Source organism: Otolemur garnettii, unplaced genomic scaffold (genome assembly GCF_000181295.1).
Source record: "Otolemur garnettii isolate 467f Iridium unplaced genomic scaffold, OtoGar3 scaffold00017, whole genome shotgun sequence".
In the NCBI taxonomy this organism is placed as follows: Eukaryota; Metazoa; Chordata; class Mammalia; order Primates; family Galagidae; genus Otolemur; species Otolemur garnettii.
This window is the reverse complement of record NW_003852412.1, coordinates 8,221,348-8,248,890: the sequence shown is the minus strand read 5'-3', so window position 1 is coordinate 8,248,890 and position 27,543 is coordinate 8,221,348. Positions and strand designations below refer to the sequence as shown.

Below are 27,543 nucleotides of genomic sequence, written 5' to 3'. Positions count from 1 at the left end.
TTTTCTTCTAAGTATCAAAGAAATTAAAATGTGTCCTAGGCACTGTGCCTAATGGGTAAGTCAGCCACACTCGTGCCAGAGCAAACAATCCTTGGCTTCAGATGTTATTCTTGACTGCACTGGCCACCTGCTCTTATCTCTAGATTATCTTAAGAAAATACTCTGGAGGAGTTTCTGGAACACATGAAAGTTGCATTTAGCTATTTTCTCTATTTGATGATAAAGACCACCTCGTGGGTGTTTACTGAGGTGACTGGAAACGAAAAGTAAAGTTGCAGAAGGTCAGAGGCGCTAGGAGAGGAAAAAAGAAAAACTGGCCCATAAACCAAGAGCCCAGAGCAGCCGGAAAAAACCCTCAGACACAGCAGAGAGGTGGGGAGGGGACAAGTTCACCCAAGGGGCTAAACATTTCCACATTCTAAATATCTTAAACAGAAAGGAGAGGGTTTTATCAGAAGATCTCAAGGAGCAGATCTGATACCATCTTTAACACGGAAGATTCTTTCTCACTGCCTTTCACTGTCACAGAAAACACCTGCCCACTCTACTGTCCCTGACCCCACGAAGCCCCTCCCCTCCAAGGAAAGGGAAGGTACACTATGTTTATATTCTCTTCTGCAATACCTCAAGGACTAGAATCTAGTACTCCAAGGGTCATCCTGTGTAAAATCTCTGATAGAATAATTAACAATTATCGGCCACTGTGTGTCAGAAACTGCAAGCGTGGCTTATGGCTCCATGGGCACAGTTGGCATGCAGCTGAATGGCCACCTCCTCCTTTGGTCACTACCAATGGCCAGTCAACTCCCTGAGCTTCTGGGGACACGGCTTTATTGGCCTTGCCCTTCATCTGGGGATCTTGTTTATATCAGATTCTGATTCGGTAGGTCTGAGGTGAGGTCCAAAGTAACACTTTTGACAAGACTCCCAGGTGAGGTCACCACTGCTACACTTTGAGGAGCAAGGCATATAAGATAGTAATTTGTCTCCACAAGTCAAAAGACTTTGAGCCCTTTCTTGGCCTTAACCCAAGTCATGTGAAACTCAACTTTAATATTGTCTTCACTCAGCTTTCCTATTTGTGACTGATAATAATAAAGGCAATAAAAACAGCTCCCCCTTACTGAGCACCTTGCTTATACCAGGCTCTGCACTGGGCGAGTTGCCGAGACCATCTCACTCAGTCTTCACAATGATTCCATAACATTAGGATTATTATCCCCATTGTGTAGTGGAAAAAACAGAGGCTCATTTAATTAACTTGCCCAACTAATGAGTGCCAGAGCCAACTACAAAAAACAGCAATTTTGTACACAACTCCAAACTAATCCCCTGTTAATACAGCATAACTGTCATTCTAATAAGCAATACTCTATAGCTGGAGGATTAGACATTTTTATTCATTCATTCATTGCACTAATACATTTTTGTTTATTGAGAGTTTTCTGCACCAGCCATTGCACTAGACATTAAAGACCCAGGATGCACGCCCTATAGATCCCACAAGGAGCTTACAGTCCAGCCAGGTGCATTAATAGCTTCTTAAGAGATGGCCAGATATTACTGCCCAGAACTTGATGAAGGGACAGGATCTAAGTAGCTCCTCCATTTAATCCTTCTCAATCTAATCATTTATTGCTCGGAGAGTTAAAATTTAGTGACAGGATGACTAGCAACATGTTTCATGAGACTGCTGTGAAGGTAACAGGAAGACAAAGATGAGGAGATATTAAAAGGCCCATAAGCAGGGAAATAAAGAGAGGAAAGGCAGGGTCAAGGACTGAGGAAGCTGCTCGGTTTGGGCTACTTGTAGAGATTCAGATGATTAGCCAAACTGCATTATAAAAGATAATTTCTTACAATGAATCCAAATTCCAAAGCTTTAACAGTTTACCCATAATGAAAGTCTTTATGAATCAGAGGCCACAAACACTCATAGCTGCTTAGGACACCTCAGCTATGGGTAAAACTAATAAGAGAGGCAAACGTTTGTCCAGAAGTCAGAACTCACCCTTTGTGTACTGCAATATCCTTTCCACCAACACAGGGTATTTAGTGATGCGCTGAGTGACCAGCAGAATGCATTCTGGAATTCCTCGGCGTCGAGCTAAAAGATTACTATTTTGGAGCTTAAAAAAAAAAATATATATATATATATATATACACACACACACACACATTTTTATATACACAAATTCTACCCATATTTACTCTGTACGTATAAATTTTAAAAAATAAAGAATCTGTAACAATTCAGTTCAATTCTATTCAGACTTAACATAATATTCATCATCATTAATTAAAATAATACATTGTCAGGCAGTGCCTGTGGTCAGTGAGTAGGGTGCCAGCCCCATATACTGAGGGTGGCAAGTTCGAACCCGGCCCTGGGCAAACTGCAACAAAAATGTAGCTGGGTGTTGAGGTGGGCGACTGTAGTCCCAGCTACTCAGGAGGCTGAGGCAAGAGAATCGCTAAGCCCAAGAGCTGGAGGTTGCTGTGAGCTGTGATGCCACATTACTCTACTGAGGGTGACACAGTGAGACTCTGTCTCTACAAATATATATATATAAATAAAATAATACAGTGTCATTAACTTAAAATGAATCCTTTGTCATTAATTTCCATACAATAACTGTCCAAGATTTCAAAAAGTTTCAAGTTCCTCTGATGTATTTGTAGTTAATTCCAAATGTGAGCAAGTTCTAATACTTCCGAGTACCAGAATTCATGAATAGCAAAAGTTTTTGAAAGCTAAACAGGAATCAAAGTCAGATTTTGAACTTGAGATGGCAGTGTACTGTTTGTTTCTCCAACAGGTTTTCCTCTGCATTTGTTATTATTCATTATTATACTTAAAGTTCCCTCTAATCAGGGGACTTTTTTTCTCTAAAAATCTCAAAGTATTACTTAATTTTTCCAGTTCTCAACACACATTTCTGTGGGAAGAAAAGGGAGGGACATATGTAACATTCTTAAAATGGCAGATAAAAATTTAGAATCCAGGCAACTTCATAGGACAAATTTCATCAACAAATAAACTGGAAAGGGGGGAAGCATTCAAACTGAGCTCTAACCTCTGTATACGATATGTGAACCTTGGTCACTTCTCTATTTAGGCAGCCTAATTTTATGAGATAATCAGTAAATTGTGAAGATATCAAAAATAGAAGACACAAAAGGAATGATATGGGAGAAATCTTTTACTAACAGAAAAAGAAACTGCCCGTCTTTGCCACAAACCTACCACCTACCACTTCCTTCACCTTCCCTTAAGAAACAGCACCTAAGGCAGCGCCTGCGGCTCAGTGAGTAGGACACCAGCCGCATATACCAAGGGTGGCGAGTTTGAACCCGGCCCCGGTCAAACTGCAACAAAAAAATACCAGGCGCTGTGGCGGGCGCCTGTAGTCCCAGCTACTCGGGAGGCTGAGGCAAGAGAATCTCCTAAGCCCAAGAGCTGGAGGTTGCTGTGAGCTGTGAATGCCACAGCACTCTACCCAGGTTGACAAAGTGAGACTCTGTCTTTTAAAAAAAAAAAGAAAAGAAAGAAAGAAACAGCACCTAGATAAGAAACTTGTTTAAGTCATATTAAGAAACAACCATTAACTATTTCACCATGCTGGTTTCTTACTTTGTAAGAAAGATTATTTATTGATTGATTTACTTTTTGAGATAGAGTCTCAAGCTGTTGCCCAGGCTAGGGTACTATAGTATACCAGCCTAGCTCACAACAACCTCAAACTCCTAGGTTCAAGCACTCCTCCTGCTTTAGCCTCCCAAATAGCTGGGACTAGCACCTGTCACAACGCCTGGCTAATTTTTCCATTTTTAGTAGTGATGGGGTCTCACTCTTGTTTAGGATAGTCTCAAACTCCTGAGTTTAAGGGATTCTCCTACCTCAGCCTCCCAGAGTGCTAGAATTACAGATGTGAGCCACTGGACTCAGCCATCTAGCTTGAAAATAGCTTACCTTAATAAAATTCTGAAATTTTTTATTCTGCTGAAGTTCTTTAAAGAGGTTCACAGCTTCTTTGTGATGGCTACAGAATTCTCCATAGATTTTCTTCATTTTACTTGCATTTTCTTCTGAAAACTGAGAAGAATAACATTTCAATAATGGTTTGTAAATCTAGTAAGTTCTAAATACAGATCGTGCAATTTTCACATATTTCAAAACATTCTTTACAAATACAGAATATGCATCATGGAATTTCAGAACACAATCACTTCTTTCCCCCTACACACTTTTTAAATTAAAATAAAAGTAGTTGAGTGATAAGGGTCCACTAAACATGATTATATTACATTGAACTAATACAACTATCAAATAGTCAAATGAAAAACATTTGATGCCTTCTAATCTCTCACTTTTCTTTTTTAGCTTCTGTGCAACTTTAGCATTTCAATTTGTATTTTTAATACTTCTATAGATTGAAGAAAGGATATTGGCGATATTTGGAGCCCTCAGGAAAGTCTGGCTTCCCCCCAAAATCAACATGTGTAGTTGGCATTCACTTTGGCTATGGACCAGGTCCATGGACTCAAGCCTCAGTAGGGAATTTGATTTTTGTTTGCACATTACAAGTGGATCACGATGTAGGCCATCATTAGCTAAGAAGACAGACAGTAATGACTAACCAGAATGCCAATTTATTAACTAATGAGAAGAAGTAAAGGTGTGAGCTGGGTGTTTCAATAAGCCTGACTTATAGAAAAGTATCCTTAGAAAAATCTACATAGGAACCAACTTCGAATCATAAAGTGGAATGGAGAGAACTAGCTGAATTACTTGAATGCCAACGTTTTAGACCCTGAGAGCCTTATGTCCATGTTGAAGATCGTTGCAAAAGAAACCAGAACACACCCACCCTACCCTCAAAAAATCTTTAAAAATTTATATCACCATCTCTGGTCTTTTCATCTTTGCTTATAGTTTTTTATCCATGCTTAGGGTCAATATGTCCCTAAGATGATTTTTTTTTTTTTTTTTTGAGACAGGGTCTCACTATTGTCACCTTCAGTAGAGTACCGTAGCATCACAGCTCACAGCAACCTCTAACTCTTGGGCTTAAGCAATTCTCTTGTCTCAGCCTCCCAAATAGCTGGGGCTACAGGTTCCTGCCACAATATCTGGCTACTTTTTGTTATAGTTGTCATTGTTGTTTAGCTGGCCCGGGCTGGATCTGAACCTGCCAGCCTGGGTGTATGTGGCCAGAGCCCTACTGACTGAGCTACAGGCACTGCCTCCAAAGATGATTCTTAACAACACTTACGATCACTCAAAAAAATTAGGCATGGGTCTAAAAAATATATGCAGGACTTATATGCTGAAATGTACACAATTCAGGTGAAGGAAATCAAAGCTCTGAATAAATGGAGAGTTATACCATGTTCACGGGTCAGAAGATGCAAGATAGTAAAGATGCCAATTCTTTCCAAATTAACATACAGGTTTAGTGTAGTTCTTTTCAAAATCTCAGTAAGCTTTTGGTAAATATAGACAAAACCATTCTGACTATTCTTAAATTTATATGAAAAGGCAAAGAAACTAGAACAGCTAAAACAATTTTGAAAAAGAATAATAAGGTGGAAGGACTCAATCCTCTACTGTCTACGGTTATTAAGACGGTATGGAAAGATAGGCACATAGATCAGTGAAACAGAATAAGAATCCAGCAAACCCCAGTGATTTTTGACAAAGGCACAAGAGAGTTCAATGGAGAAGGGTAGCCTTTTCAACAAATGGTCCTTGGAGCAGTTAGACTCCCCCAGCTCCCCCTGATTAAAAATAAAAAATCAGCCCATTTAGTTGCATAGCCTTGTAAAAAAAAATTATCCCAAATGGAACACAAATGAAATATAAAACATAAAACTATAAAAACTTTAGAAAAAATAGAAAATGTTTGGGACCTAGGGCCAGACAAAGAGTTCTCAGATTTGAAAGCAATAGCACAATCCTTAAAAGAAAAAACTGACAACCTGAACTTCATCACAATCAGAAAATGAGAAGACAAGTTACAGATTTGGAGGAAATATTTGCCAATCACATAGCAGACATGTAAAGAAACCTCAATATTCAGAGGTAAGAAAACAAAAAGTTCAATTAGAAAATGAGCAAAAGACATAAACAGGACATACAAACATCAAGAGGATATATGGATGACAAATAAGTATATGAAAAGATGTTTGATATCACTGGCCATCAGGGAAGTACAATTTGAAATGAAATGAGATACTGCTTTATGCCTCTTAGAATAGCTGAAATTAAAAATAAATTAGTGACAAGATCAAATGCTGGTGAGGACGTGGAGAAACTGGATTACTTGTACATTGTAGCTGGGAATGTCAGATGGCACAGCCCCTCTGGAAAACACTGGGAAGCTTCTTATAAAACTAAACACATCATTACCATACAACCCAGAAACTGTCTTCCTGGGTGCTTCTCGCAGGAAAAGGAAAACAGGTTTGCACAAAAACCTGTACACGAATGTTTACTGCAGCTTTATTTGTAAGCGCTAAAACCTGGTAACAAAATGCCACGTCCTCGTGCAAGTGAATGATTAAATAAACTGTGGTCCATCTACACTGTGGAATAGTCTCAGCAATAATAAGGAATAAATTACTGATACACAAAACCTGAATGACTCAAAAAATTACAGTGGCTGAAAAAAAAGCCAACGTGAAAATGATTATGTACTGTGTAATTTCATTTACATAACATTATTAAAATGACAGAATTATAGAAGCAGAGAACAGATTAGTGGGCTGCCAGGAGTTAAAGGAGAGGTGGGGGCAGGGAAGAAGTGAGTGTAGATATAAAAGGGACAGATGTGAAATCCTTGTAGCCATACCATGTTTCCCTGAAAATAAGACCTACCCAAAAAATAAGCCCTAGCAGGATTTCTATACATTTGTTAAATATAAGCCCTACCCCCATAATAAGACCTAGTGATGGGCGTGGCTATACAGCGTATCTGCATAGCCACACCCTGCATTTTGGCGTGGAGCAGTAAGGAAGACTGGAATACCTTTTATCTGACACAGCTCCTTTCTCTGAGACCTTCACACTTGTGCGGGTGCACATGTAGTTACTGCAGTAGCAGGCATCCTATTGCGCATGTGTGAACGGCTAGGGGAAAGGAGTTCACGCATCACTAGTGCCAGCCCCACCAACAAGGTCAGCTCCCCCTGTCAGGTTCCAGAAGAAGATGACTTAACTGTATTTGAATAAATGTAGATTGTTGTACTATGCTTAATAAAAGTAAGACATCCCCTGAAAATAAGCCCTAGTGTGTCTTCCTGAGAAAAAATAAATATAAGACAGTGTCTTATTTTTGGGGAAACATGGTATAAATGTTCTGAATCTTGACTATATCAACGTCAGTATTCTGGTTGTAATAGTGTAGTATAGTTTTCCAAGTTACCATGGAGGGGATCATTAAAAAAATTTCTTTTTAGGAAGTCATCTGGTTTAATGTCTCTGTGTATAAAGTTCTTTGCACAATACTACTGATTATCTGCTGAGTTAACCAACAGACATTCATTGTGAAACTTCATTTTTTAGATTTCAGATTAATATCCGGGTGCAAACAGTTACATTGTTTGCATTTGATACCTAAAAGTCCAAGTTGTAGTTGAGCCCTTCGCCCAGGAGCCATGCCACATTTTTAAATGCCAAATCCCAGATCCCACCTCAATCCCACGGAAACAAAACCACTGCTGGTTGGAGCGCACAACTCCTCATTCTTAACAAACTTCAGGTGATTCATATGTACCTGAAGTTGGAAAACAACTGTAGATACCAACCACATTCCTCACACCTGTATTCACAACTTCTCACCAATACCAAGAGTCTCCACTAAACAAATGACATCATACTGCCGCCCAGGCTGCTGAGATCAGATTGTGTTTCCCTGGTTAGAGGTGGGATGTCCCCAAACCCTGCTCTCATATATCCCTAACAGTGTGTCTCTTCCTTTGTCCCCACAGAGCACCACACTCACAGCCCTGAGGATTTTGCTAATTTCATCCTTAAGAAACCCCTTTATTCACAAAGACATATTGACGGGACCCCCTGTCATACAGCCATGGCCAACTGGAAGACAAACACACACTTAAATCCTTTTTTCTGAATACTAAGGATCGTTTCCCCAAAGGTGAAGTGTGTGCTTCATTCAAGAGACCCCCAGTCTCACACTGTTGACTGTGTGTAGCCGAACTCCCAAACTTTGCTCTCAATTTGAGATTTGTTTTATCCACAGAAACTGAATGAACATACAACTAACAGCTGTGCAACTTCATAGTTAACACTACAAATGTAACTTAAGAATGAAAATGGTTTAAATGATTAGAATTAAAAGGTGGTAAAGTCATGATTATTTGTATCAAGGAAAAAAAGGTGCAAAGCATTTCAAATGATAAATTTCATTTTTGAATACACTCAGATTCAAGTTTACTTGGATACATGCTGACATTTTTATTACCCTGTCTTGCAAAGTACTTTAGAGCTACTTAACTGGGCCCCACCAGTGGGCACCTAGGTTTCAGGTCAAATATGAGGACAGAACAGGTCTAGGACTTGAAAGATAATATGTAAAGCACATATTATTTTGATAAGGTATTTATTACTAATGTGGATTTTTACATTCTTAGATATGTAGGAGTAGCTACTAGGCAAGAAATCTTAATTTTTGTTTTTTACATTAAAATTATTTATGCTTCAAAATATTTCTATTGATGAAGTTACCTCCCCCATTTTTAGCATACAGACCGACAGCTAGACTCTGTTGCTATATAAGACAAGGTGAAACTGCTTCAAAAATTAATACTTTTGGAGAAGGTGGTATTTTGGCATCTACCCCTAGAAAGCCACTTTAAAGCAATTACCATCAGATGGATCTCTTTGCTTTTTCCCAAGGGCTATTGGCCACTGTTAAACATGACATTCAAAAGAATTCCTTATTGCTTTTTCCTAAGTGGCTCATCCATTCAATAAATAGAGTACCAAGCACTGTTCTGGGTACTAACATACAGTAGCAATGGATCCCTGGCTTACTGGGACTTTCAGTCTAGTGATGGTAAATGCTTCCCTCAAACTTATGAACATCTCAAGTTATCACTTTCTTCACTTGTGTTGATAAAAGAGCAAATTTTAAGTCAGATCCCACTGGGTCATTTCTGAGATATATGAGTTTGAGAAAGTCATTGCCTTCCCTAGGCCTCAGTTTTTATATCTGTATGATGGGAGAATAACATCTACCTTACAGTGCTGTTAAGGTTAGATGAAGTCAGACACTAAAGCAGTGAGTAAAAGTGCCTGCCACATTAGAGTCGCCAAATACATGTTATCCACGTTTCTAATGGAGAGTCCTCTCAGAGAGACTGGGAACCAATGGAGATTAGCAAAGCGGGGGTGACTGTTGTTTTATTAGGAGGATGACAGAGCAAATACTCGCTCATGCTTCAAACACCCTGAGTCTTTAAAAAGTGCCTTCTCTTAGTGAGATGTGCTTGTTTTGTCCCCCAGGCATAAACTCAAAGGCTATAACAATAATAGATCAGCCTCACCCTTCCTAAGAGGAGCCAACATTTGTCTTGGAGACACTAGTGAGATCATCGTGGGCCTGCCAGGGAAGCCACATTATTAGAGAGCTCATCACATCAAAAGTCTAAGTAGACTTTTCATAAGGGGATTACTTTATGGCCGTGACTCCTGGTGGAGACAGCAATAGGGCCAGGGATGGTCTAGCCAAGTAACACACAGGAGAGCCAAGCATTGAATTGTTAAAAGCTCTCATGCACCAGTTCTGCAGACCAACCTCAAAAAATCCAGTCAAACGAATCTGGAAGTAATCTTCATGAAATCAATGCCATTTCTCTGTAGGTTTTTAACACTGTAGTAAAGAATCTGCCAACCTTTAGGTTTCTGAGGTCAGGGCCTTTAAAACCTCCCTTACCTGTTGTACCAGAATGTCTCCAATTCGGTTGATCACAAAATTTCTGTCGTTGCCAACAGAGGATTCCTGCCTTCGTTCCTTCATACTGTAGAAGAAATGCCTGTGGATTTCGAGCAACTCATCTAAACAGGGGAAGATTTTATCCACGGTGCTATGGTCCAGCTGCAGCTCCTCCTTCATGCCCTTCCTGAAGATCTCAGCCATGATGAACAGGGTCTGGATGTGATGCATCTCCGTCTGCATCAGCTCTGAAATGTGTGAGCAGAAACACAGGAGGTTTTACTTGTTTGTTTTGTTTTGTTTTTTCTTCTGAGACAGAGTCTCACTCTGTAGCCCAGGCTAGAGGGCCAAAGCAACCTCAACCTCCTGGGTTCAAGTGATCCTCCTTCCTCAGCCTCCTGAGTAGCTGGGACTACAAGTACCCACCACCAAGCCTGGCTAATTTTTCTATTTTTAGTAGAGATGGGGGTTTTGCTCTTGCTCAGACTGGTCTCGAATGCCTCACCCTTCCAGAATGCTAGGATTACAGATGTAAGCACCACAACTGCCCCAGAAACATGTTTTAAACAAACCTTAAAAACAAGCCTCCTAAGGCCGGGTGTGGTGGCTCACGCCTTTAATCCAGCACTTGGGAGGTGGAGGTGGATGGATTGCCTGAGCTCACAGGTTCAAGACCAGCCTGAGCCAGAGGGAGACCCTGTCTCTAAAATTAGCTGGGCATTGTGGCAGGCACCTTATAGTCCCAGCTACCTGGGAGGCTGAGGCAAGAGGATCACTTGAATGCAAGAGTTTGAGGTTGCTGTGAGCTAAGATGCCATGGCACTCTACCAAGTGAGACTCTATCTCGGAAAAAAAAAAAAAAAAAAAGAACAAGCCTTTAACCTAAATTATTAGCTCAACATTATAGGTTACACAAATAAAAGAGAAAGAATGTTTCGGTATAACAAGAATATTTCTTCCAATACAAAAGCCAACATTGACTAAACATTTAAGTTTAAAATAGTAAACCATTTTCCTTTTTCTAGATATTAAAAGAGGATTTTTGTATATCAAGTCCAATATGTAAGAATCTAACATATCTGAGACTCTCATAAATATAATTAGCTAGCCTCTCTAGATAACATTCAGCTAGCAACTAGGTCTTATGCCTCCCTGAATGGTCTATGAAATACAGCTTAGTTTTCTAGTTTCTTTCTTTCTGCAGTTTTTTGCATTGAGTAGGAGCACGATTAATTAGGTGAATTAAACTGAACTAAAGTTCCTCAGTGCAGACAACCAGAGGTCCCTTATAGTGCAGAATCTGTCTCCAAAATCCCACTTTCTCCAGGGGAAACAATGTATCACAATCAAAGGACATTGTCAAGAAAGTGAAAATACGACCCACAGAAAGGGAGAAAATACTTTCAAATCATGTATCTGATAAGATAAGGAACTTGTATCTAGAGAACATATTTTAAAACTCTTACAACTCAACAGTTAAAGAGACAAATAACCCAGTTTAAAAATTAGGAAAGATCTGAACAGCTGTTTCTCCAGAGAGATACACCTATGGCCAGTGAGCACATGAAAAGATGCTCAGCATGATCAGCCGCGAGGGAAACGCAAGTCAAAACCAAAACCAGAAGCCTCACACACAGTTACAATAAGAAAAAGATGGACATAGAGACGTGTGGTGAGGAGGAGAAACCAGGACCCCAGACAGCCCTGGTGGAGATGGAAAATGGCACATGTATAGCTGCTCTGGAAAACAGCCTGCCAGTATCTTAAATGATTAAACTTAAAGTTGCCATAGGGTCCAAAAAGGGAAAAGCCCAGAACATCCATCCACTGATGTGTAGATAAACAAAATGGAATATTAGCTATAAAAAGGAACGGACTGTTTCCCTCTATATTACAACTGGAATAAACGCTGTGCTAGTCAGCAGAAGGCAGGCACAAAAGACCACATATGGTGCCATTCACGGGAAATGTCCTGAACGGGCCAATCTGTAGGGACAGAAAGTAGATTAGCAGTTTTGCCAGGGCTGGTGGGAGGGGAAATGGGGGGGGCCCTACAGTGGTGACAGGATTTCTGTTTGAAGGGGGGCAAATATTCTGAAATTAGACAGTGCTTACCAATTGCACAACCCTGTGAATGCACCAGGAACCACTGGGTTGTACACTGTAAAGGGTAAGTTTCATGGTGTATAAATTACATCTCAATCTTAAAAGTGCATCATGAGAGAACTTGACACTCAAAATTTATGGGCATACCAGAGGTCCTAGTCCTACATTAATGGGTATTTCTAAACATACTGCGTGTTTTGAGAAAGAATCTAAATATCAGCCATGGGGAGTCAATAAGTCTAAACACAGTTTTGTTTATTTTATCATAAATAAAAACCTCTTTAGTACAGAATCCACTAACTTTGAAATATTATTTCCTACGTTTTTAGTGCCTACTGTGTGCTAAGCCCTTACCCATACGTCTCATTTAATCCTGTAATCCATTTATCCATGATGACCTCCCCAAATAGGAATGACTTTCCTCGTCTTTAAAAGAGAAACAGTGAGGCAGAGAGGGTGAAGGATTTGCCCTGGAACACACCTCTTTCTGACAGCAAAAACCACATCGTATGTGATAATCATCCCAAATGGGTGAGATTATATTGTTAATAACACATGAAATTGAGGGGAAAATGAAGAAAAACAACAGCATAATATAAATTGCTTGAGAAATGCTAAAAGGGACAGTATCTTCCTTTCCAAAGTAACTCCCAGCTATACAGCCCTTGCAGATTTCAAAGCGCACTCACAGGCCATCTCGCCACAGAGGCAGGTGGGAAGTTATCCACATTGCCCGAGGACTTTTTGGCCCACACTTGCATACACAGGATTAGTGAAAAAGTCAATCTTATCTTAAAAATTGGGGATTTTCTTGGAACTCCCTTTCAGCAACTACTTTGTACTTGAGATTTTTTTAAACTTCTTTATGTTTCCCAAATTTGTCTGTAATTTAACTTTCCCTAATCGAGACTGCCTCCACCCTAAATGGCAGGAGATAGTGAAATCGAACCACGGTAGAATTCTGTACCCAGGACTTCAGCACACAACCAGACATTGTCCGGGTGAGGCTGCTTGCACGGTATCCCTGGTACCTGTGGCCACACTATAAGGCCATATGCAGGGACCCTGTCTACCCTGCATTAAAACATGTGATAGTTCACTGTGATTCTGATATAAAAGAGGTAAAAACATGTAAATCAAACATAAGTAATCTTGAAAGGGGTATGAGAAATAAATTGTTCTAGGGCGGTGCCTATGGCTCAAAGGAGTAGGGCACCGGCCCCATATACCAGAGGTGGCGGGTTCAAACCCAGGCCCCAACCAAAAACTGCAAAAAAAAAAAAAGAAAGAAATTGCTCTGTGCCAGGCACACATGATGCTTCATTTAAGCCTCACAACCTTTTAAACTTGACTACTGTCATCCCCATTTTACCGATGGAGAAACTGAGGCACCAGTGAGTTAAATACCTTGTCTAATATCAGGTAAGCAGGACATGGTAAAACTGGGGTTTAAAGCCAGTCTGTATGGTTTCCAATTCCACGGTCTTTTCTCCACACCACACTGTCTCAGCCCCAAGACCATATTTGAAATGCTTACCAAAAATGACATCCTGTCTTTTGATGACATCCTTCTCCTGCTTACTACAAAACGAAGGATCCACAACAAGACTCCAAGATTCTGCTTCGAATTCCTGGGCATCACTGCTGAGGTCACTCCACAGAGAAGAATCCACGACATCTGATGCGTGTTTAGAGAAGAAAAGCCAGAAGCACAGTAACACAGAGCCCAGACTTCCCCGAGTGCCCAGCCTAGGGGTTCCTCACACGAAATAAACCCGTCATGAACATGGAAGCAACCAGGCCAAAATACTGTTCATGCGGAGTTAAAACATCTGAAAATGAGACTGATAACGTGGTCTAAATCAGGACAGCTTTCATGAAAGCAAAGAAGAACCAGATCTGAAAATGCCGATTGTGTACACAGGGGCAGCGGAGGATCCTTTCGCTTGTCTGTTTTGGCTCGCTCCACTGTAGCTTTATTTCTGGGAACCTGCAGAGTCTACTGTGTGTCTATGGAAGCTTGAAGGCACTGATGTCTTCCGCCCCAGGTCATTTCGCCCTGTTCATTCAAATCTGAATTTTGTCCTCATCCACTTGACTTGCTTTAGTTTAGCAAGACTTGAAGCACAGAGTAAAGATATGAGCTGGAAGTGAGTGCACTCACACACTCACACACTCACACACTCACCTTTCAGGAAAACTAACTCTGTTTACCCAAATGGCATTCGTTACAGAGAGTCTTGCTCAGGGCAGTAAAGATGAGCTGATGATGACTTTAAAAGCTTGGGGTTAAACTTTAAAAAGTGTGTTCCTGGGACAGAGTCCACACCTCTGTCCTGGTGCTGCTCTCCTTCCATTTGCTTCCCCTTCACTGACTGATGCAACTTGGATACAAAGACCAAGTCCCTAGATTAGGCCCTGGCCTATAAAATATGCTTTCATCAAACACGCATCATCAAAAGTGTTCTGATTCCCCTAGAACAGTGATTTTCAATCATCATGCTGTGAAAAATTTTAAAGATCATTAAGTTATTTTCTGAAGAAGCTCCAAGCACAGTAAGTATATTCTTTTATTTTATTCTTTTTTTGGATCAACATAATTTAAGGGTGACGTGGAAGTTTAACGATAGGTTTAAGTGTGCTGTGAGGTTAAAAAGGTTGAAAAACACTGCCTTAGAAGTCGAGGGCAAAAGATGGGGCTAAGTAACTCAGAGATTCAGGCCACACTAGTCTTAACTAACTGAAGTCTAAAGTCTATAATTTTAACATGGGATTCTATTTCATCAATGGACATAACACATTTTTTAACGATACACATACAAGGTACCTCCATTCTCTTCTGTTTGTGACATATTCCTTCGGTAATGCATGCATTTAAAAACTGTATTCCTTGGTCACTATCTGGTTGTTTTTGCTAGGTCTAAATTTTAATTCCTTTAAAAAGTAGAACCTACACCCGAGGGACATCAGGAAGCAGAATTCTTTGAAAAAGAACAAACGATACTGCACAGTTCCTGTGTGAAGGACACAACCACAATTTGGACTTCAGCCTTACAAAAGCAAACCATGTAACCTAATCGTGTGTACCTCCCATGTCAATCTGAAATTTTAAAAAATAATAATATACAGTCAAGAAAAAAAGACCCAAAGAATATGCTTCAACCTTCTATTGATATCGTCATAAAATATTCCTTTTGGCAAATGCTCGCAGAAATACACACAGATGCAAAGGCATCCTCTCCTCACCTTCCATTATGAAAGACTCCGTGGAGGGAGAAGAGCCCACAGACTGCAGCAGCTCATCCGAATGAGACCTGCTTCTGCAGTTGTTACCATCACTCTCAGACTCCAAGGACGTTGCCGACCTCCTGAAGCTGGGTGGGAGGGAGGGGAGAAAAGTCAGCTGCACTGGCCTCTCTGAGCTGTTAAGATGTAAAAGCACGTCAGCCATACCTTTCCAAGGTGGTGCCTGGAACACTCCTGGACAGCGGATGGACGTGCCCGGCAGTTTCTCTCCTTCCAGTTGGCAATCCAATAGGCATGGAAGAAGAAGGGTGCAGAGAGAGGCCAGGCTGCGGGATGTCTCTAAGTGAAGAATCTGGAAATCAGAACGGATGCTTCATGTGGTTTAGGCAGAGGACAGTAAACACAAGTAAAGGCAGTCATTTAAAAGGCAGAAGCTAAACCCTGGAACAACCACGTCTCCTGTGCATCACGCCCAGCCTTGAAGCCAGTCTCCCTGGTACATCCTGACACCTGCTTCGAGTACCCCTTCCTTTCACAGCCTCCTGACACTCACGCCGCAGGTCGGCTTCCGCACCTCCAGCTGGAGAGATCATGGATGTTTGGGACTGCATGAACAAAGAAGAAAATGGAATGGGGAAACCCTGGGCCAACTTTTCCATAAATCACTGCTGCACTCGTGGGAGCCAGCTTTAAATCCACGCAAGGTGTTATTAGCACTATTACTAGAATGCACTGTGTGTTTATAAATAAGGTACACACACAGGGCACGTCAGAGGAATGGAATGATGCTGGAGAGTCTGCTATTTATGGTGTCAGGATTTCAGACAAACAAAACCTGCAAGTCAATCTGGGCTGCTCTCTCTCACCTACAGAAAGCTAAAGAGTGCTTCTCCATGTTCCTGGTCAATTCAAAACTGCCTGGGCTTGGATGCATTTACGTCTGATGTGTGCTATAAATGACTCTCAGAAAATATTTCTGTCCCACTTTATACTTGTAGACTACATATTCTCAAGCAAAAGGGGAAAAAAGACATATAGAGAGCCCAAGATATTACAAAGGATTTTTTACACATGTATTATTTCATTTATATAAAGTGGTGGACTATATGGTATTTTATCAATTCAAAGATGCTTTTTATTTTCACTGTCAAACCTATGAACTTGAGAAGTGCCTTACCACTGACGTCAAAGAGACCACTGGGGTCAAGGCAGGGGTGTAGGCAATGTGACTGGCTGTGATGCCTGCACCCACTCTACCTAGTACAAGATCACACCCAACAGCATGTGACCATGAATTTGCATACACGATTGTCTCCTGATTGAAGTGGCTTTTAAAATATCAGTCACACTTTGTTACAGCATTGAAATGAAAAGTTGCCATGTACTTAAAATTCCTGCCACGTGTCAAGCGATTCAACTTGAGCCAAAAGACACTGCAAAAATCCCTCCCAGGAAAGCAAAGGATTTTCAAGCTTAGGAGACATTGGTGTGACCCGTTCTTGCATGCAATGGAAAGAAATTTCACATGCCACCAATTATCTTCAAGAGTAATTGCTTAAATTTCAGCACTATGTGATTTAGGAAAAAAAAAACAGAGCCACCAAATTTTAAAATATGCAAACAAAACCCCAGCATGTCTTGAAATTTCACCGTCATTCTGAAGGTGCTAATGAGATCACAGCCTCCACCCAGCAGAGCAAATCAAAGCACCAGATCACTATGGTAATGGACAATAGGGACTAAGTAGAATCTCCAGACTCGAAACTTGAAATTTTTTTTCCACCAAGCTTTGTGATTTTTTAGAAGAATATGGCATATATTTGTGTAGATAAGTATGTACTACTGCTAGGAAAACATAACATTATGTACATTTAATGAGGGTGTCTCTCTCCCCCAAAAGATCATTGATACATCAATAGAGTGTGTTCCACCAGACAGGATCTTAGAATTGAGGCAATTGGCAACACTTTGTCCTTACAGCTCTCCCTGAGATCGCTCCCTATGGCTGTCTACAAAAATCACGCGATACTTAACGATGCAAGAGCTCTTAGGCTGGCAGAGAAGTTTATGTCCTTCTTGACCTCTTTATAAAACTAAACATTATACCAAGCCTATGTTATAAAAGAAATAATTGGGCGAATGAGAAAGCAAAAGGAGGTGTTTTTACAATGGAAAAATGCGTGGTATGTATTAAATGTTAAAAAGTTCTTGTCGTTTTCCACATCACTTACTTCCAAGGATGGTCTGCGGTTTGTTCTTGTTATATTTCTCTTGGAATTTCTGGTGAAGAATATTAGAAACACATAACGTAAGATCAAAGCACCAGCGGACTGCAAGAATGTCCACAGAGTTACACAGAACAGGATTCTTATCTACAGCGTTATTGGTGTTATTTTATTTCAAAGAGGAATTTAAAGTAAAACACACTGAATGCAATGAGAAGCACGGGTGACGACAGGAAGAGGTGCCAGTTTTAAGGCAGAGGTGCCCCATGAATACGCCTGGCTTCATTAAATGCCTGGGAGGGAATTAGAACTCTGCAGCTGACAGAGGGGTTCCTATCAGAGCTGTCTTTCTCCTCCTCCTGCTTTCTGCTCTTCCAGAAATGTCACCAGCTAGAAAAGCCCCCAATTCCTCAATCTGACACAATATGGGTTTCAATTAACAGAGAGGTTGGTAAACCCAAGTTTCCCTCTGAGGGATCGTCCCGCTCACTCACAGGCATCTCTGACATGAGTGGGAAAGAAAGGGAGAGAATCACAGATGCCTTCATCTGCTCCATCCCACTGCCAAATCCAGAGGACATTCCTCTCGTGCAGTGGTTCCCAAAGTGAGGCCTCAGGACCAGCCACAGAAGCATCACCTGAGGATCTGTTAGAAACGCACATTCCCAGGCTCCACCCCGGACCCTTAGAATCAGAACTCTGGGAGTAGGCCCAGATACTTGTTTGAACGGGTCCTGCGGTGATCATGATGTTTGCGGTTTTCTGCTGTGACCTTCATTTACCTGCATTCAGCATTTGTGCTGGTAAACCAAGCAGGGCTCCCCGAGAAGCCTACCCTACCACAGCACACAGCGCAGACGGCCAGACAGCCAGACGTGAGCCTTCCTGCTGTTTGTAAAAGTTACAATTAAGTAACCGTGCACCATGAGCATGTGCTCTCACTGCCATGATCACTCTAGAAATAAATCTAGACACCAACATAGGAAGAGCTCTAACAGACAACTTGAAATAACCACACAGGACATAAGCATGCAATATTTAGGGACAAGTAAGGGGTTACCTTGGTGCAGGGAGGCGCGGTGTCCTTACAGCCCTTGTGAGCACTTGCGTTACAGTCTGAAATACAGGGGAAAGATGCAGAGGCATCCCTCTTAACGTAAGTTAGTCTGAAACGAGTAATAGTACAGCACGCTTCTACTGGTCACTACAAAAATAACATATAAATGTGACACATATTTAGAAAACATAACAAGAAGGAAAATATTTAAATCACGAACAGCCCCATCACTCAAGCATAAGCACACTGTTGAAACTTTAATTTCTTTGGTGGTTTTTTTCCCCCTTCTGCACAGGGGTCTTATCAATTCTAAAACCTGGAACTACACACGAGATGTATTTCTATAACACATTTCTGTGTCTATCACAGATAAAGGGACCTGCATGTATCAGAAACTTCTGTAGACGGAATTCTCCTGCAAAGGAAGAAGATCCCATCTAGGTCCAACAAAGCCACGCAGGGTAAGTACCAATAACCCACTGAGGACTGGGAGGAAACTAAGCCCTAGACCTGCCCTGGGGCTACAGGTGAGTGGCTTTTTAGCCAACCCCTCAATGGCCAGTGAACAGAACCTGAGGCTAGTCGACATGCTGGTCCTGCTGGTAAACCGCAAGTTGTATGGCTTTCTCCTCATTCTAGACCCAGCAAATAAAAGGAAAGGGGGGGAGGAAGAAGCTTCCCCCCATGAGGTACCCCGGAGCAAGTTACACTGAAAACTTGCTGGGAGAGCAGGTCACTGGATAGGGTATCCAGACACAGAAAATTTAGATATTGGAGAAGGGTTCTTAGCCAGAGACAGAAGACAGAGCTCCAATAAGATAAACCAAAAGGCTGTGAAGGATGAACAGGATGGGAAATTAGGCCAATGGATGAGAGAGAAATCATGCTGTATGAGACCAGGAAGGGCCGAGGAAGCTGAGGGGCGAGAGCAGAGTCCCGACCGAACTGAGAAGCATCAGTTGATCAAGACACTGAAGCACGGCCACGGAGTTAGGCTTGGAAGATTCCCTCCAGAGTGCGGGGAAGGGTAAAAATATACAATAGAAGATGTCACACAAAGAAGACAGCAGAAATCAGAAAAATTAGATCAGAAGCAGTAACAGTCAAGAATTTTAGAAAGCCGGAAAAGGACTTAAAAAGGAAAATCAAAAGGTCTCACTGACTTTTAAGAAAAATAATTCAATGACACCTATTCTACAGACATATCCTGACAATAGCCATATGATTAAAAAACTGAAAGTCCTCAAGGATCTAGGCAGAAAAAAGAGGTTACCCACAAAAGAGTAAGTCAAGCAGGCCCTAGATTCTTCCGTGAGAAGAGTAAATGCTCAAATGAATCACATCAACGTTAAGAGAGTAGTTCAGGGAAAAGACTTTGGCCCAAGAATTTATTTAGCTAGGTAAGTTGTTTTTCTTGTGTGAAAGAAGCAACACTCTCTCCTTAGGTACATAAGGCTTCCCATCAATAGATCAATTCTTTTGTAGGCTACGGAGAGGAGAATCAAAATTAAGGGCTTGAAATGGATCAGTTAGAGTAAAAAAAAAAAAAGTAGTTAAAGTAAGTAGTAAAACAACGAAACAATCATTCTATAAATGTACATAGAAATACAGAATTGAATAAAAATGTTAAATTTTTCTTTTCTTTTTTTTCTTTTCTTTTTTTTTTTTTTTTGCAGTTTTTGACCAGGGCTGGGTTTGAACCCGCCTACCTCTGGTATATGGGGCCAGCGCCCTACTCCTTTGAGCCACAGGTGCCACCCAATGTTAAATTTTTCTTGAAATAGAACTTTATCCTTGAAAGATGCAATGTAAAAAGAATAGTTTAATAATTAATTCAGTATATCAACAGAAGCTGGAGGTAGGGTAAACTTAAGGGGAAGAAAATAATATTCAATGATGAGCCTTACGTATCCCTAAAGCAATCACTAGTTCATACTAAAAAAGCCACATCTTGCCAAATCCCTGGAGAAAATAAAAGCAAAGAACGTGTGGTCTAAATAGCTAATCTAAACCAGACATCAAGATAAACAGCGAGGAACTATAAAAGACAGTTTGCAGCAATAAAGTTAAATATAAATTAAAAAAAAAATCTTGTTATAGAAAAAGGTCTTTCAGTTACATTACAGACTTCCTTTAGCTAAATAAAAGACGTACATCCCAAATGAAAAACACAGAAATAGTTAAGGGAAACACAATTAAAAGGATAGCAAGAAGAATATTAGGTTTGGACAAAACAAAATTCAATGCTAAAGGCCTCTAAGGGCATTAAAAGGGTAATTTTATTATAATGAAACAAATCCGCAATGACAGGATGATTTGTAAACTTCTGCGGACCAGACAATGTAACCTCAAAATATAAGCAAAGAAATCTATTTATAAACAGGGAGAAATCGGTAAAAATAGAATTTTGTGGGCAATTAGCAACTCAGGCTTTAACGGAGAAAAGTAATAACACCAGAATTTTGAATACTTATACAGTTATTATGTGTTGTTTTACATCAAATCTTGTTTTTAAAATTAGAAATATTAACCTTCACAATTAAAACCGAAAGTACACACACCCTTGGAATAGGATTACTTACCTAAAACAGCAGAAATTACACATTAGATGTTATTACTCCATATAAAAAACTTCATAAGCAAAGTTTCAGCCACAAACATCCCCCCCGAAGAACCTGTAAATCTTAAAGTCACTTCTATTAAAAATGTGGGTTAAAAGGAAATCAAATGTACACTTTGACCCACTCACACCAGTTCAAGAATTTAATCTGTCCAGGTGCACTGTGGCTCACAACTGTGATCCTAGCACTTTGGGAGGCCAAGGTGGGAGGACTACTTCAGGCCAGGAGTTGGAGAACAGCCGCAGCAAGAGTGAGACTTCATTTCTACAAAACATAGAAAATTAGCCAGGCATGGTGGCTTACACCTGTAGTCCCAGCTACTTTGGAGATTGAAGCAGAAGGATTGCTTGAGTTCAGGAGTTTGAGGTTATGATGAGCTGTAATATCCCCACAGCACACTAGCCAGGGAGACAGAGTGAGACCTTATCTCAAAAAAAAAAAAGAATTTAACCTAAGGCAATTATCAAAGATGTATATGATATGCAAAAGAATGCTCATTGCCACATAATTTATGTTGTAGAAAAAAAGGAAAAACTTAAATGTACAATAAGAAATATATTTAATTTTAGCATCAAGTGAAACATTAGTATTAGAAGCTGATATAATTCTTCATGGTTAGAAAGGACTCCACCAAAATATTAATAGCAATTTCCTCTAGGTGGTAAAATTATGGATGAAGTTTTTTCCTGAAGCTTTCTATCTTCTATAAATATTATTCCATTTTTTAAAAAGCAATCATTGGCTCGGCGCCTATAGCTCAACCGGCTAAGGCGCCAGCCACGTACACCTAAGGTGGCGGGTTCGAATCCCCAGCCCGGACCCGCCAAACAACAATGACAGCTGCAACCAAAAAATAGCCGGGCGTTGTGGCGGGCGCCTGTGGTCCCAGCTACTTGGGAGGCGGAGGCAAGAGACTCGCTTGAGCCCAGGAGTTAGAGGTTGCTGTGAGCTGTAATGCCATGGTACTCTACCCAGGGGGACAGCTTGAGGCTCTGTCTCAAAAAAAAAAAAAAAAAAAAAAAAAAGCAATCATTATTTTAAAGCTAAATATAGCCTAGGTCAGCAGTTCTCAACCTGTGGGTCATGACCCCTTTTTTACAATGAAAATACATTGTGGCATTAGGAAGGTTGAGAACCACTTTCCTAGGTACTTAAAGCAATTCCCATCTTTCACTACAACGTCCATCACAATCTACCCTATCATCTCAATATGAACTGGTGTATTCTTTACTACGGAAGGTCTCAGATGAGGGACCTGATGACCCATGGAAAGAGCTCAGGCTTAGTCCCGCAAACACAGAGAGAGGAACCCTTACATTCACATGGGCCGATGCCCGCCAAACACCTCCCCCGCTCCTCCTCTCTCCTCCTCTCTTCTTCCTCTCCTCTCCCTCTTGCTAGACTACTTAAAGACTGGGAATTCTTATTGCAAATTATTTCTGTATGTTCACTGACAAAGGACCTGAAGAACATTTTTGGAGGGGATAATTTTTCAAAGTTTTACACAGATTAACGTGGTCCAAGTACCGTTCATTAATTGTGGGTGAAAACACCTGGGGAGAGGGCACTAGCACAGTTCACTCTCAGCTGTCCAGGAGGTGGTGCTTAGACTCTCCCAGAGTGGTAACAGTGAGAAGGAGAAAAGGGAAAGGACAGTGAGTAAAGGACACTGGCGTGGGGTGGGGGGCAGAGGAGCCAGGGAAAGTTGGCACAACGTGGCCAAAGTTCAAGGTCACGGTGCCTTTAACACAAGCAGGAAGGTAGCCTTCAGTAGTCAGTTTCTGATATATCCGGACTGGGAGACAGTGAAATCTCTGCGTAACAATGTCCACCCCGAGGTCACCCTGGGAGCCCCTGCACCCACACCAGACTTGGTTCATACCTTGGTTCTACCATAATTCTCCAAAGTGGCCATAAGTTACATGGTACTCAGCCTCAGGCAACTCGGGAATGCAGACATATAAAGTGAGGGACAAAGACACGAATCTGGGAGGAACAGGTCTGTAGATGGCACTTTAGAATAGCAGACTAGATGAGCACACTTAGAAATAATAAAGGGAAAATGAATAAATGCCCAGAATTGGGTTCGGAGGACACCCAGAGTTAGGGAAAAGGAGGAAATAAATGCAGGTGGCAAAACAGAAGAGCAGCGTGTCATGGGAAAGAGGGAAGCGTGTGTCTAAGGGAAAGGGGTGTCAACATAAAGACAGGACAGAGACCAGTGAATGAGGAGGGAAGACCCCCAGACTTGACCAGAAAGCGACCCTGCATGTCTGGCAAAAGCAGGACTTGGGTTAAGCAGTGCGGGCAGAGGCCAGAATGCAAATGGTGAATGAAGAAGTGGCAGGGATGGGCATTAAAGCAGGGAGTGGGGATAACCCACTCAAGGAGTCCATCTTCAAAAAGGGGAGAAAGGCTCGGCGCCTGTGGCTCAAGCAGTTAAGGCGCCAGCCACATACACCTAAGGTGGTGGGTTTGAATCCCCAGCCCGGGCCCACCAAACAACAATGATGGCTGCAACCAAAAAATGGCCAGGTGTTGTGGCAGGCGCCTGTGGTCCCAGCTACTTGGGAGGCTGAGGCAGGAGACTCGCTTGAGCCCAGGAGTTGGAGGTTGCTGTGAGTGTGATGCCATGGCACTCTACCCAGGGTGATAGCTTGAGGCTCCGTCTCAAAAAAAAAAAAAAAAGGGGAGAGAACGGTCCTGGATGTGACGGGGGACAACTGAAGGGGGCGTGTCTCATAAACAAGGTTGGAGCAACAACTTAGGAAACGTGAGTCAACTGCACAGATGATCCGAGGATCTTCTGTGCTGAAACACAAGCCCGTCACACAATTTGGTGAGGGGTGGGTAAGCCAGGGACAAGCCATATACAACACCTAGAGCAAATTTCTAAAAACTGGCAAATGAAAACACATCTGAGCAGCTTGATCCTATTTCAGATCCAGCAAAAGAAAGAAGTCAACTCTTCAGGAAAGCAAAATTCAAGCACGCAATAAAGTTGGCATAATTAAAGACAGTGTCAACTATATGGAGAAAATTCTCATCTGCCTTTATTGCCATACGCAGATCGTATTCGCATCAGATGTGCAACTATAGATGCAACATTGAAAAGCTTTAATTCCACCATGCTCTAGGAATTTAACAAGGAACTTTACATGGAACCTTCCCCTGCTCTTCTCTTCTGCTTGTGCTCCCAGACCACCTCCCAAATAGTCCCCCAATTCCGGCTATCAATAAATACCATGAAATGGATTGTGCCTGCCTGGGCCTGAATTCTTTTTCTCTGAATTGTTCTTTCATTCAATAAGTATTTACTAAGCACCCACTGATAGTTCTAGTTACTGTGGATACAGCAGAGGACAAATTTGACAGAAAATAATCCAGCCTTTATAGAACTTACGGTAGAGGAGACAGACCATAAAATCAGTATGCAAGATGTACAGTGAGGTGGGCGGCAGTAAGGCCGAACAGCAAAGATGCCAGGGTGGCTGGAGCAAAGGGGAGAAGAGGGACACATCATGTGGGGCCTCGCAGCCATTGTAAGGGTTCTGGCTTCTACTCAGGGGGAGGGGAGCCCCTGAAAGACTTTGAATGCAAGAGTGTAAACTTTGACAAGCTCACTGTGGCTAAAGCTTTGAGAACAGACTTTAGAGGGTAATAGCCCAAGGGGACTAGTTGGAACCCTGTGCAAATGATAGTTTTAGACCGAGTGATAGCAGTGGCAGTGGTGACAAGTGGCTGGATTTTACATGTTTTTTGAAATTAGAGCCAAGAGGATTGCTGATGGGTGTAGGGTGTAAGGAAAAGGGAGGTATAAAGATGTACTCCAAAATTTTTGGCACGAGCATCTGGTTGGAATGATCGAGTTGCCATTAACTGAGAGGATCGGCTTTCCAGTGAGCCCAGGCAGGAGAGCAGGAGCTGGGTGTAGACATGTGATGTTTGAGACGCTCCTGAGACATCCAAGCAGAGACATCAGAGAGGTCTGCAAGTCCCCAAGGGGTTCCGGGGGGCAAAATGTACTAACAAGTATCAGTCATTGCTAGGCAAACTGTTTAATCACATGTGTGGCACCAGAAAGAAAGTTCACATACATGTCTCTTTTTCTTTTTTTTTTTTTTTTTGCCAGGGCCAGGTTTGAACCCACGACCTCCAGTATATGGGGCGGTGCCCTATTCCTTTGAGCCACAGGTGCTGCCCTCACATACATATCTTAAGCAGCGATCTCATTGGCAGGAAGCTGGCTATCTGGGGGGACAAAATGCAAAGACAGCACACACCAGACCAGAGAACTTACTGGAACACTGGAACGACTCTTTCCCCAGGAGCGTCTTATCACAAACCGAGCACTGAAGCACCCCAGAGAACGTTCCCAGGACAAACTGATGTCGAGTCACTTTTTCTTTGTCTTTGGCCTCCTTGCTTTTTGTCTTCAGATCAGCAGCAGGAAGTGGGGAACAAGGATAAAAGGGAAATGCTGTGAGCCAGCCTTCTCACAGAAGTCACACCAGCCAGCCCCAGACGTCTCTATCAGAACATAAGGACTGTACACAGGATATACCATTAACACCAAAATGCAATACTCCCCCGGATGTGGCTGTCCCAAATTCTTCAACAATATTCCATAAGAAATGTATGTGTAATATCTAAAGTAAGTAATTTTAAAGGGGAAGTGGAAAGTATACTTATTGCTGAGAAACTATACATGCAGAACCTTAATTACCTTAGATTTATTCCGAGGACTGGTCATCCTATTCATGAGGAAACTGAAAGTTCTGCTCACTTTATATTTTTCAGACTCTGATTTTGCAGGTATGATGTATTTATCCCATTCTTCCTCCTGAATTCTACAAAAAAGAAATCTGTTATTGTGGCTTATAGGACTTAAAAAGGAAGCAAAGAACAGCACACACATATATACGTTTGTATGTACATGTACACATTTGTTCAGGTTTTAATGGCTGCTCTAAAGGAAAAGAAAGAAATTATGTTAAAAATATACCTTCCAGATGCATGCATAGGTGAACACATGTGAGAACCCTGTCTCATAATGTTATCAATTATTCAGTCTAGAAATAGTAGAAATGAGTACTCAGTCTTTCAACTTTTCTTAAACCTGAAAATTTTCATAGTAAAATACTGGGGCTGGATATAATAGACTTGATCGTGTAGTCAGTGACAGTAAAATAGCTGAGTCATGCCATATAATCTTTAAGAAATTGGAATAGACAGAGTCTCTGCTTAAATGAGCCTGGAAGGTCTGGAGTGAGCCCCCTTTACCTGGATGTAGCCTTTTCTAGAAACTCAATGGTTCATATAAATAAGAAAATTTCAAAGAAGGTAATTTCTCAGGTAACTATCTACAACATGACTAGAGGGAAATGTTAGGTGTAGCTGGGGATCTTACTGGCACAGCCAACAAGACATCAGGAATACAGTAAGTGAGATGAAAGATCTACTCTCCTAGACATACGTAGGGATACGACAGAGAGAGAAAAGAACAGAAAAAAAAACAAAAAACAAGAGTGATAGAAAATGAAGAATCAGAGAGAAACTGACTCCATACACATCCCATCCAAGTTAAAATATTTTATAGGCTACTGTTTACATATGACCTTGGCCCCTCCAGTCTTAAATCTTTCTCCTATTTTTTTTAAATCTTTATAATCAGTTGTTCCTATTCCAAATGATAAAAAGATGCCAGGGAGAAGACTGCTAATCAAAATGATGACCAAGATAATGACCAAATTCCAGAATTAGGAAGGAAATTGCTTAAATGAGGTAATAAATATAAGCCGCTTAAAATAGTTCAAGGCACATACACAACACCCAATAATTGTGTCAGTTATTGCTACTTCTGGTCTCATTCTCATCATCATTGACACAATGTCCCCTTCATCATCGTCATCGCATCTTCCAAGGGCATTCTTAGTCTCCTGTTTATAATATTGCAAAGTTTCAAAGTTTCTATTTTGGTTTCCAAAAAAATAGAAATGAACCAAAGGAGGCCTTTTCTTATTCACACTTTTATTCTGGGATTTAAAACACAAAGTCCACCTTGATCCATATATTAAAAGGTTTCAGAGATCTAGCATCAATGTCAACCAAATTAAACTCCACTTTACTCTTTTTCAGATGGTCTCTTAAAACCAAACCTTTATGCCATTTCTGGCACTTGTTCTGTACATAACCCGAGGGCTGTTTCACAGTGTGCCGCATGAGCAGTTAGTTATTCATTCAAGACCAACAGAACCCAACAATCAGGCTTGTACACTATTCTGCTTCCCAAGCTTTCCTCTGGCAACAATTTTACTTTGTACGGGGGG

General features: G+C 41.2%; 1 protein-coding gene across 1 annotated transcript in view; it reads right to left on the bottom strand.

Moving 5' to 3' along the window:
* Positions 1-27,543, bottom strand: part of ARHGEF28 (Rho guanine nucleotide exchange factor 28) — a 122,770-nt gene that overhangs the window by 61,199 nt on the left and 34,028 nt on the right. Inside the window, exons 7-16 of the mRNA XM_003785909.3 lie at positions 25,941-26,064; positions 25,515-25,647; positions 18,597-18,652; positions 17,543-17,591; positions 15,519-15,663; positions 15,312-15,439; positions 13,603-13,743; positions 9,960-10,207; positions 3,974-4,096; positions 2,012-2,129 (exon numbers count right to left, since the gene is read on the bottom strand). Of these exons, the coding sequence (XP_003785957.1) occupies positions 2,012-2,129; positions 3,974-4,096; positions 9,960-10,207; positions 13,603-13,743; positions 15,312-15,439; positions 15,519-15,663; positions 17,543-17,591; positions 18,597-18,652; positions 25,515-25,647; positions 25,941-26,064 (1,265 nt within the window). The remainder of the gene's footprint in view (positions 1-2,011; positions 2,130-3,973; positions 4,097-9,959; positions 10,208-13,602; positions 13,744-15,311; positions 15,440-15,518; positions 15,664-17,542; positions 17,592-18,596; positions 18,653-25,514; positions 25,648-25,940; positions 26,065-27,543) is intronic.